Genomic DNA, 12,676 nt, shown 5'->3' with positions numbered 1-12,676 from the left:
CACTTAGCAAAAAAACTACAGAGAGTGAATAGTTATTCACAACAGATTGTGTATACTAAGCACGTCAGAAATACAGTTGTGTACAGGAAACAAACTTTCATTTCTACTGTATGATTTAAATCAGATTTTTAAAAACTCCCTCCTGGTTTCAGAATGTATGTCACCATGGTGTGGATGTCATGTGGGACACAAGCCAGCTTGGAGTGCACGTCGCCTACAACAAGCTCAAGTGGGAGGCCATATAGAAATTACAAGGGGAATGCACAGTGAAATGGTTGGAATTTTCCATTCTGATCAAGGGGGTGGACATCCCCCCCGACAAGAGAAAAAACGACCTTATGGAATGTTCCTTGATGCAGATTTAATGAGTGGCATTCCCGAGTAATTCCAGGATAGATCACTGGAAAGCCCCGTAACGGTCATGGTGTTTTGAATTTCAACAACAACCCCTGTTACTAACAGACTCTTCCCGCTGACTAATAGTTAGGGTTTTCAGAGTAGGTGCTAGTAAATTGTGTGTCACACTGACCAGCTACAGGTAACTGCTCAAATAAAGGAAACACTTGAGTAAATGAGGGTACTTATTGGCAGCTCTGTTATGGTGTGGAGGTGCATTTTCCTGCCATGGTTTAGGTCCACTCCACCCCATAGAGGACAAGGTCACCTCCAATAAATACACAGCCATTCTGAGTGATCACCTTCTACCTACTGTAGGGTGAAACAGATCTACCTTGATGGGAGTGGTCTCTTCCAGGATGACAATGACCCATCCACAGGGCACGAGTGGTCACAATAGTTTGATGAGCATGAAAACTATGTAAGCCATATGYCATGTCYGTCTCAGTCACCAGATCTCAACCCAGTTGATTCTGGAGCGGAGCCKGAGACAGCGTTTTCCACCACCATCAACAAAACACCAAATGATGGAATTTCTCATGGAGGAATGGTGTCGCATCCCTCCAAGAGTTCCAGACACTTGTAGAATCTATGCCAAGATGCATTGAAGCGGTTCTGGCTCGTGGTGCCCAATGCCCTATTAAGACACTATGTTGGGGTTTCCTTTATCTTGGCAGTTACCTTTATGCTTGCAACTGGGTAGCAGTCCAAATGGGGTTCTATGGCAACTGGGTAGCAGTCCAAATGGGGTTCTATGGCAACTGGGTAGCAGTCCAAATGGGGTTCTATGGCAACTGGTACAATCAAAATAACACTACTCAGTACTGGTATCTAAACAGCAACAAAATCACATAGCATTTTTCACTTATAAACACACACACGAAGACCTTTAACTATGCACTGTAGGAAAATAAAAGGTGCATCCTCATTCATTAGACAGATACAAAATATTTTGCGTATACTATTTGTTTGGCAGTAGGTCAATGGTTTGCAACATTCAGGTGATCCTTGAGAACATAATCTTCACTTCCTGAAATGGAATCAGCCATGTTAGTCAACAAGTTGTGCTAAACACTCTCACCGGCTCTCTCACACACGCTTGCTGGCCATGACACAGAAACGTKGTTGGCTGAAATACAGTGGAAGTCCAAAGTCCATCAGAAAGACAAAATACTTTTCTTTAAAAAGCATCAAAAACATGTCAGTCTATCCTCCTCTGAGCAGGGCGATTCTTGTGGTGACCACAGAAAGGGCATCGTCCTGTTTGGCTAAATGGATCCTGCAGACGTCAGGAAGAGCCTCTCTGCTCTCTAGGGTCCGCTCTCAGGTTTGCCAWGTGCTCCATTGGAAACAGGTTACGCTGCAGTGACTGCTTTTGATTTGGGATGAGAGGGGCGCATAGAGGAGGATGGAAATGGTTCTCCATGCCTACAGAGAGAAGTGAAAACTGTTAGTTCTACAAGTCTAGAGAAGTGGTGGTTAGTTCCAGAGAAGTGAAGGTGGTTAGTTCCAGAAGTGAAGGTGGTTAGTTCCAGAAGTGAAGGTTAGTTCCAGAGAGCTATTGCATTGCAGATATGGCGATAGCTTCATTAACTGGGTACTTATTGGTAGGCAGCAGCTATACAATGCTCTTGCGGCGTTGGCACTGGGTCCTTTTGACCTCATCTTATCCTGGACCGGCCCTGACTGCAGGACAGGAAGATAACGACAGAGTTTCTACAGATACTTAGTCATTTTCATATCAAAAGGCGGTCATAACCTCTTCATGATAACATATGGATGGAGAGGCAGGTCCGAAGCCAGAATTCGAACTATGATTTAATGTGTTGTTTCTATACTGTATCATTGTATGCAACATATTTAACAGTCTGTTTCTGTGGGTTTCATATGAAACATGATCCCATTTGGACTGCTGACAACATTTGATCCATTTGGCCAGCAGCATTACTCATAACCTACGTCTTTACATAATGATGATAGTGACCATATGATGGGGATGGAGTGAGGAGGAATGGGACTTGCTTTATGCTGTGGTTTTTCCCCTTTACTTTTTAACGACGCAGTTCAGAGTTGGACGAACGCACAGGTGTGGATTATCATTCTGACGTCAAGCGTTGCAGAAACGGCATGTGCCTGACGAACACTAGAATAACTACAGTCTGGCAGCTTTGGGTCATAACAGAACAATGGACATTAGAGGGTTACGCAATAGCAGTTGAGGAAATGGAATTATGTAACATGTTTCAGCAACATACTCCTCCACCTGACTGTTCTCAGCCCACGTCATGATAGAATGTGTAAATGTATCATTTCATTAAAAAAATCTGTTGACTTTCGCAATTGGAGGTAATGATCACGACGGAACAGTCAGTTGTTTATCAGTGAGACATTTAGCAGAGCGACATACAGTAAGTAGTCCATACATTTGAGTCATTTAGCAGAGCGACACAGAAGTCCATACATTTGAGTCATTTAGCAGAGCGACATACAGTAGTCCATACATTTTAGTACTGATAGAATCAACATCATGTAATAAATTCAGAAATGGACCATCACTCAATTTAACCTAACACTTTCCATACAGTGATTTAAACAATGACCAGACTAGTGATTGGCTAGTCTTCTGATAGTACTGTATCCAGCTTTATCCATCATAGCATAACAGGTTTCAAACTAAAGTTAATATCCAGATCCTACTAATAGATGAATGAATTGAGAAACATTTCCCAGCGTTTCTACATTTCCTCCTCTCATTCCCTGTCCAACGTGACTGTATTCCGTGGGAAACCAGGCCAACATTCCTAGCGGCAGGTTGGAAGCTGCAAAGCCCAGCCCACGTACTGAGGAGTAACACACACACACTACCTTCACAATATCTCAACACATTTTAAGACACACCAGCCCCAGTCAGTCTAGGTATCATCTCTCTTACCGGGGCCCGGCCCTCTGCCATCTCCCCAGAGCCAATGTGTGTCAAGTGGACAAAGTTTGTGGGCTCGCCGATCATGCTGCGGTCGATTTTCCTGCGCCTCTTTCTCTGGAAATAATAGAAAATATATAGAAATAGAAAATGGGGACTTAGACAGATATTATGCAATCAAGCCCAGTGGAAGAAAAGCCTTACAGACTTTACAGCTCACACACACTATGCATTTTGGAACCTGAATGGGATGATCTTCCATAAGAGTTTTGATCTTCTACTTGTTTTTTCATACTCAATGGCAGCAGGTCAGGCCGCCTGGCGGCGGTTAAGAGATTTGGGCTAGTAACTGAAAGGTCGCTGGTTCGAATCCCCCAAACCAGGTGAAAAATCTGCCCGGTGTGCCCTTGAGCAAGACACTTAACATGAATTGCTCCTATAAGTCGTTTTGGATAAGAGCGTCTGCTAAATGACATGAATGTAAGTGGAATGTTGAACATCCCCTTCTCTAATACTTGTTTTATTAGAGCATGTTCAGTTCTGTCAGTGTAAAGGCATGTCATCACCTGTCAGCAGTGCTGTGAATAAGCCCCACTTGTTACAACAGGCTACGCTGGGTGCAGACAGATGACCCAGAACTGACAGGAATTAATGAGCCATTTCACATTATGGATCATGACCATATTGACTGTATCAATATTCTGACTGTATAGTGCAAATGCCACATAGCAATTATTAATTTGAATAATTAGGGATTTATAAAAACTAAAAAGAATGTTAATTAMATTATACACAGGTCYAACGACATGTAGTCATTGCACTGTTATCAGAAATAAACAATTGACAAAGCAAGCCTTTCTGGGAAGTAACACTTGTTAGTATGCCACCACATGCTATACACACATTCTAGTCTGGCCTTCTCTCGTCCCAACAATAGAATAAACAAGGACCTAAAAATAAAGGTGGGAGGAGGAAGGGAGGGAAAAGAATGAGCTCAATAGCAGCACATGCCAGAAGCCCACTTCCCCTCAGAGACCCCATTAATTGTTAGGGGAGGGTTCTGGAGTTACCATAGAGACATGCTGTGGAGGGATACAATCTCCTTATTTGACTTAATGCCAATTCTACGACGACGACGATGACGTGACGACTACAACAATAGTTTTACAGTCCCCTTAAGGTTAAACACAAGGTGAAAGTGTATGGGTGCTTGGGACAGCCTTGATATCTTCTGATCTGGTAATAGTGGAGTGTTTCTTTTTATGAAGTTACACGTCTGAGCTAGACTAAGGTTGAACCCGGCCTAACCTACGTCTTCTTAATCCTGATTCAAGAGGTAATGTCTAATGACAGAGCAGTYTTTGTCTGGACTGAAGTCTAGCCCTCCAGATAGGCAGACCTTCGGGACTATGTGGGTCACCCACTTCAAAACAACAGAAAACGCCAGAGTCATTCCTTCTTCCACTCCCTCACCATCTACCTGACCTATTTCTCAGGCGACTGACAGTAGCAGAGGGCTCTCTTCTAACTAGTGTTGTTGACTAGCTGAAGAATCAGCTAATGATACCCATGTCATCCCATGCCATGCATCTTGAGGATCCACAGCTGGCATGGCTGAACTAACTTCAACTAGTGAAGTTGTAGACATGGTGGTGTGGTGAATCTAATATCCAAACTCTTGGGAGGCAGGTAAACATCTTAAAATCAGGCAAACCCTTAATCTCGACCCATTGACCTTGGAGCTGTAAAAGCAGGGCTAGCACRGAAGCTAAAAAGTTACTGTGTGTTCCAGTAATTTCTCAGAAGGGACAAACTCACCGGTGGAGGTTTGGCCACCACGCAGCAGCCAATCTTGTGCCAGAACTCGCTCATCCCTGCTGTGCTGCTGCTTTGCTCTGAGTGGGTCCGGAGGCCCTGCTTCTCTCTGGACGCCCTGCAGGCAGCGGAGGACGTGGTGGAGAACAAGAACGTCGCTTAGGGTGGAATGGCGTTGCAACCAGTCCAGTCCCAAAAAAAGATGGGTGTCCCCCAAGGCTCAGTGCCAAGTCCGGTTCTATTCCTTTCTCTTAACGTTTAGAATGTCACCTCTTCCCTCTCACTGAATCTCCTGTGGATGCTCGTCTCCCCAGATTTCCACTGCCTCAGGTACTGTAGGGCCTGTCGAGTCAAAACCAGATTCCATTAGTTGAAGGCTGACAAGGTATAGGAAGTGAAACAATCTCCACCTGCTAGAATAGCACAATCAATTCAGATACAGTACTATGGGCATGTTAATTTCTACATTTCAGCATCCCCATGCCAAATAGGCCTACATCTCTACAGGCCTATTTGCGGTCAGTCAACATGCATCCCCCACACACTTGCTTATCACTCTTCCTGTCTGTGACACTCATGCAAGACGAGGGATTCACGCTGCAGTGGCAAGGGACTTCCTGTCATAATGGCAACACCCACTGAAAGATCAGGACCCGGGTCAACTGTCCCTCAGAAAAGAGCTGCAGGCATACTACGGGATCCTCCCTCCATCCAGTCACAGTAAAACCAGTCAACTGTCACTCAGAAAAGAGCTGCACATACTACGGGATCCTCTCCTCCATCCAGTCACAGTAAACACCAGTCAACTGTCACTCAGAAAAGAGCTGCATCATACTACGGGATCCTCTCCTCCATCCAGTCACAGTAAACACAGTCAACTGTCACTCAGAAAAGAGCTGCAGGCATACTACGGGGATCTCTCCTCCATCCAGTCACAGTAAACACAGTCAACTGTCACTCAGAAAAGAGCTGCAGCATACTACGGGATTCTCTCCTCCATCCAGTCACAGTAAACACCAGTCAACTGTCCTCAGAAAAGAGCTGCAGCATACTACGGGATTCTCTCCTCCATCCAGTCACAGTAAACACTAGTCAACTGTCACTCAGAAAAGAGCTGCAGGCATACTACGGGATTCTCTTCTCCATCCAGTCACAGTAAACACCAGTCAACTTTCACTCAGAAAAGAGCTGCAGCATACTACGGGGATCCTCTCCTCCATCCAGTCACAGTAAACACCAGTCAACTGTCACTCAGAAAAGAGCTGCAGGCATACTACGGGGATTCTCTCCTCCATCCAGTCACAGTAAACACCAGTCAACTGTCACTCAGAAAAGAGCTGCAGGCATACTACGGGATCCTCTCCTCCATCCAGTCACAGTAAAACACAGTCAACTGTCACTCAGAAAAGAGCTGCAGGCATACTACGGGATCTCTCTCCTCCATCCAGTCACAGTAAACACCAGTCAACTGTCACTCAGAAAAGAGCTGCAGGCATACTACGGGATTCTCTCCTCCATCCAGTCACAGTAAACACCAGTCAACTGTCACTCAGAAAAGAGCTGCAGCATACTACGGGATCCTCTCCTCCATCCAGTCACAGTAAACACCAGTCAACTGTCACTCAGAAAAGAGCTGCAGCATACTACGGGGATCCTCTCCTCCATCCAGTCACAGTAAACACCAGTCAACTGTCACTCAGAAAAGAGCTGCACATACTACGGGGATTCTCTCCTCCATCCAGTCACAGTAAACACCAGTCAACTGTCCACTCAGAAAAGAGCTGCAGCATACTACGGGATCTCTCCTCCATCCAGTCACAGTAAACACCAGTCAACTGTCCACTCAGAAAAAAAGGGGGGGGGGGAGCCTGCAGGCATACTACGGGGATCCTCTCCTCCATCCAGTCACAGTAAACACCAGTCAACTGTCCATCAGAAAAGAGCTGCAGGCATACTATGGGGATCCTCTCCTCCATCCAGTCACAGTAAACACTAGTCAACTGTCACCAAATCATTATCTAATGTAAGCTACATTGACCAGTCAGTCTTACAAATGGATTTGATTCAGGATTGAAAGACAGACATTTAGGACTGTGACATACAAGACCTAAGAGCCCTGTGCAACATGGTGGTTTCAATAGGAGATTGATGAATAATTAAACTTTTATTTTGAATAAAGTCATCAGTATTAGCACTGAATTCAACTAGGTTGAGTAAGATCTCAACTATGCGTTGATCTTTGATGTACTGGTAATCATATTAGTTCACAGTCTTGTAAAATACTRGTAAATAACCAGACAAGGACATTCTTTCCCCAAACGAGTACCTACCCCCTTGCATCTTTGTAAAACCCAAYACATTTATAGAGGTCAAAGAAAGAGGTTTGGGTATAATGTCTCTCTTTACAAACTGAACTCGACTTTGAACCAGGAGATCAAGGTAAAGGTAGTGTGTGTGTGAGTGAGTAAATGTGTAGCATATGTAGATCTCCAGCTTTTTAACTGTCTACTTAAAGATGCCTGGCCTGAGAACAACACCGGCCATTGATTTACCGTGTTCTGTTATAGCCTCAATTCAACAGGGCAACAGGCATGTTAAATAAAACTGAGTGACTATCCAATTGAATATCCTGAAAAGAGATGGTCATTGAATGTGTATTAATGTGTCCAATATCCAATCTTGATGAATGTGATTTTTAAAGAGTAGGGACATTGAATGTAGCCTAATTCTCAAATGAACATTCTCAATATTTTCTATTGAGGCATTATTTTTGTCTTCAGGTACGCCACCATCTCGACGGAAACATCTGTAAGGCAACACCGTAAGTAACATCTGCATTTAACATTTTACTAACGACAAACACTGACGCGAGTTCTCACCCCAAAAACCGTYCACTCAATCCAGTCACTGCGAAATTAGCATAGCAATATATTTACATCTAGATCCCTGCCACAATTAAACAACCCATTTCAACCAATTTGCCTTTACCGTAACATCAGTGTGGAATCCGCTTTCTCCCTCAAACGAACATGATATCTTTAAAACGGTCAGCTCACGAGTCGAGATGTGGTAAAGTAAAACGTCTCCTATGTTCTGCGGTAGGCTACACTCCTTCTTCTCAGGCTTTTACGGTGGCAGAACTATAGCGCCACAACTGGAAGAAAATCAACAGGCTAATGAAAGCRTTGCACAATCTGGGATATTTTCTGCTACACTGCAACCTGGTCTCAGAGCATTCAGAGCATTTCGTTTTACTCTGTACATAAATCTGAGACTCTTAATTTAATATGATATGTTATGTTTCGTATGGTATGTATTAATTAATTTGTGGATGTCCATCACCCATTTCATATGACATGTTACAAATTACAATTGGTATTATATGTTACGAATTTGCACAACAAATTAGTGAAACGTATGATATGTTACAAATTCTAGCCAGGTGGCGAGCTGGCTAGCTGGTTAACGTTAGCTAGGCTAGGAGTTAGGGGTTGGGGTTAGGTTAGCTACGGTTAAGGTTAGGGTAAGGGGAATGGTTAGCTAACATGCTAAGTACATTACATTAACAAAATTATGTGGACACCTGCATGTCGAACATCTCATTCCAAAATCATGGACATTAATATGGAGTCAATCCCCACTTTGCTGCTATAACAGCCTCCACTCTTCTAGGAATGCTTTCCATTAGATGTTGGAACATTGCTGTGGGGACTTGCTTCCATTCATCCACAAGAGCATTAGTGAGGTCAGGCACTGATGTTGGGAAATTAGGCCTGGCTCGCAATTGGCATCCAATTCATCCCAAAGGTTTTCGATGGSGTTGAGGTCAGGGCTCTGTGTAGGCCAGTCAAGTTCTTCCACACCGATCTCGACAAACCATTTCTGTATGGACCTCACTTTGTACATGGGGGCATTGTCATGTTTAAACAGGAAAGGGCCTTCCCCAAACTGTTGCCACAAAGTTGGAAGCACAGAATCGTCTAGAATGTCATTGTATAAATTAGCATTAAGATTTCCCTTAACTGGAACTAAGGGGTCTAGCCCGAACCATGAAAAACAGCCCCAGACCATTATTGTTCCTCCACCAAACTTTACAGTTGTCACTATGTATTGGGGAAGGTAGCGTTCTCCTGGTATCCCCCAAACCCAGATTTGTCCGTGATGAAGCGTGATTTATCACTCCAGAGAAGGCATTTCCACTGCTCCAGAGTCCAATGGCGCTGAGCTTTACACTACTCATGCTGACGCTTGGCATTGCAGATGGGAATCTCAGGCTTGTGTGTGGCTGTTCAGCCATGGAAACCCATTTAGTGAAGCTCCCGACGAACAGTTATTGTGCTGACATTGCTTCCAGAGGCAGTTTGGAATTCGGTAGTGAGTGTTGCAACTGAGGACAGACCATTTTTAAGCTTACGCGCTTCAGCACTCGGCGGTCCCRTTCKGTGAGCTTGTGTGGCCTACCACTTCGTTGCTGAGCCGTTGTTGCTCCTAGACATTTTCGCTTCACAATAACAACACTTACAGATGACCGGGGCAGCTCTAGTGTGGCAGAAATTTGACGAACTGACTTGWTGGAAAGGTGGCATCCTATGACGGCAAATGTTTGTCTATGGAGAKTGCATGGCGGTGTACTCGATTTGATACACCTGTCAGCAACGGATGTTGCATAAATAGCCGAATCCGTTAATTTGAAGGGGTGTCCACATATGTTCATATATATATAGTGTAGTTGCTAGTAGTTTAAAATGAGATAATTAGCTAAAATGCTAAAGTTGTCTGTGATGAGATTCAAACTCGCAACCTTTGGGTTGCTAGACGTTCACGTTATACACCCACCCATCCATCCAGCCCTACCAACCATCCTACTTTAAATAACCATGTAACCATACCAAACATAATATATCATACTAATCTGAGCTTCCCGGATTTACTTTTACTATGTTACGTCTAGTCTATGAGATCAGACTGCAATGCAAGTCTCATTTCAATAATAGTAGGTCTATCTACAGTGCATTCGGAAAGTAGTCAGACCCCTTGACCTTTTCCACATTCTAAAATGGATTAAATGGAAGGTTCACCTTCCAACAGGACAACGACCCTAAGCACACAGCCAAGACAACGCTGTGAGCTGTCAGAGCCCATCTGTAAACAGCCCATCTATCTACCTCATCCCCTTACTGTATTTATTTGATTTATCTTGCTCCTTTGCACCCCAGTATCTCTACTTACACATTCATCTTCTGCACATCTACCATTCCAGTGTTTAATTGCTATATTGTAATTACTTCGCCACCATGGCCTATTTATTGCCTTATCTCCCTTATCTTACCTCATTTGCACTCACTGTATATAGACTTTTTGTTTCTTTTTGTCTACTGAATTATTCACTGTATGTTTTGTTATTCCATGTGTAACACTCTTGTTGTTGTATGTGTCGAATTGCTATGCTTTATCTTGGCCAGGTCGCAGTTGAAAATGAAACTTGTTCTCAACTAGCCTACCTGGTTAAATAAAGGGAGACCTGAAAATAGTTGTGCAGCTACGCTCCCCATCCAACCTGGCAGAGCTTTAGAGGATTTGCAGAGAAGAATGGGAGAACTCCCCAAATACAGGGGTGCCAAGCTTGTAGCGTCATACTCAAGAAGCACTCGAGGCTGTAATCGCTGGCCAAGGTGCTTCAACAAAGTACTGAGAAAAGCGGTCGTAATACTTATGTAAATTGTATTTTACGTTTTTTATTTGTAATAATTTGCTAACAATTCTAAGCTGTTTTTGCTTTTCCATTATGGGTTATTGTGTGCAGATTGAAGGGGATAAAAAAATACATTTTAGAATAAGGCTGAAACAGAACAAAATGTGAGAAAAAGTCCATGACTAATATTCTTGAAGAATATGACTTAGTTAGGTGCCAGCCTACAGATGTCTCATACAACTCCTTTCACGATTTAGAACGAGAATAGAGTATACGGTAGTCTTCTGGTCAAATGCATTGTCATGAGAATTGAGACTAAAACTCCCTATCCCAAACAGCCTTCACATCAGAAGGCTCTTTAGCTGACACCTTGTGAAAAAAAAGGGATAATGAAAGGAGGACAAAGGTTTCCTATTACCATAGGAACAAGAGTAAACACGGAAGTTAATACAGTAGGCTATGGATGTTTTAAACTGGTGGAAATAGCCAACACCTGACTGCAAACAGGTGAGTTTGTTTGACAAAGTGGCAATAGTGAAATAGAATAAGCTAGCCAGGATTCTGCTTTCAGTAATCCTACACTGTAACAAGTRCGATGTGCTGCTATCTGACGCGATGTGCTGCTATCTGACTCTGTCTCCCCTGTATTAAATATGTATTTATTTATTTTCATCTGAATTGCGCAAACGTGCATAAAATAAGGAAAAGCAACATGTTTGTGTTTTGCTGAATTTTGCAGTTAATTCTCCTGTAAGAATCCCGCAACAAGATGCCCAAGTTTGAGGAGCTGGAAGCACATTCATCCTGCCATGTCCACTCCCCCTCCACTCCTATAACTCCTGGCCCCAGTAACCTGATTGCCAAAAGATACAGCATCCTACAGAGATTGGGCAGAGGGAGTTTTGGCACTGTTTACCTCGTACAAGACACTAGAGCAAGGGATGGGGAGAAACTGTGAGTATGCCTCCTGCTGTTGTCCTGCGCTGCTCTTCACATGTCAACTGCCCAGTGCCCACCCTGCCCTCTATTAGAAATGGGTAAAATCTTTCATATTCCGTACACCTCTCCAATCCTTTTAGATAAGCGTGTTGGGGGTCGAGACCAATGACTAGGGGTGTAGGGGTGGTTCCTCTACCGTTGGTGCTCAATTAAAACAGCAGTTCTGTGTTCATCCTCTTGGTGGCAGCATTAGCCTGGGTATACAGATGCTTGAGAGCACCTCACATCTCTTCTCTTCTCTTCCCCTCTCTCTTCCCCTCTCTCTTCTCTCTTCCCCTCTTCTCTTCCCCTCTTCTCTTCCCCTCTCTCTTCCCCACTTCTCTTCCCTCTCTCTTCTCTCTCTTCCCCTCTTCTCTTCCCCTCTCTCTTCCCCTCTCTCTTCTCTCTCTTCCCCTCTCTCTTCTCTCTCTCCCCCTCTCTCTTCTCTCTCTTCTCTCTCTCTCCCTCATCATATCCCCATGTATGGGGGAGAGAATGTTTGCTCTGAGCAGCTGGCTCTGTGCTAATCAAAAACATTTTAGATTTTATTAGGATCCCCATTAGCTGACACCAATGGCGACAACTAGTCTTCCTGGGGTCTGACACAATGAAAAGACATTACGGACAAAAATACTTTACAATTTACATACATTTAAAAACAATTACGTAGACATGACAGACTTATAAATTGTAACTGCATTACACGGAACTACATTGCAGAACCCAAGGCATTATCTGGACAAACTTGAGACTCAACATGAAGAGAGTTGGCACTCTGGACTGAGTTTAATTGAATCCACTATAATGACTATATTCATCCACTGTCTGGAACATATACTGTAGAGTTACAACATCAGCGTATGTCTATTAATCCA

The 12,676-nt window shown here is 43.6% G+C and overlaps 1 protein-coding gene across 1 annotated transcript; it reads right to left on the bottom strand.

Moving 5' to 3' along the window:
- Positions 1 to 6: 6 nt before the first annotated feature.
- LOC112078895 (CDC42 small effector protein 1-like) lies at positions 7 to 8,297 on the bottom strand. Its single transcript, XM_024144998.2, has 5 exons — positions 8,120 to 8,297; positions 5,135 to 5,473; positions 3,329 to 3,433; positions 2,001 to 2,082; positions 7 to 1,824 (listed from the first exon to the last, which is right to left on the bottom strand). The coding sequence occupies exons 2-5, from the start codon at positions 5,186 to 5,188 to the stop codon at positions 1,685 to 1,687; spliced, it is 381 nt and encodes a 126-aa protein (XP_024000766.1). The 5' UTR covers positions 5,189 to 5,473; positions 8,120 to 8,297; the 3' UTR covers positions 7 to 1,684.
- Positions 8,298 to 12,676: the final 4,379 nt, after the last annotated feature.

The sequence above is a fragment of the Salvelinus sp. IW2-2015 genome, unplaced genomic scaffold, assembly GCF_002910315.2.
Source record: "Salvelinus sp. IW2-2015 unplaced genomic scaffold, ASM291031v2 Un_scaffold6450, whole genome shotgun sequence".
NCBI lineage: Eukaryota > Metazoa > Chordata > Actinopteri > Salmoniformes > Salmonidae > Salvelinus > Salvelinus sp. IW2-2015.
This window is presented reverse-complemented; position numbering and strand designations above follow the sequence as displayed.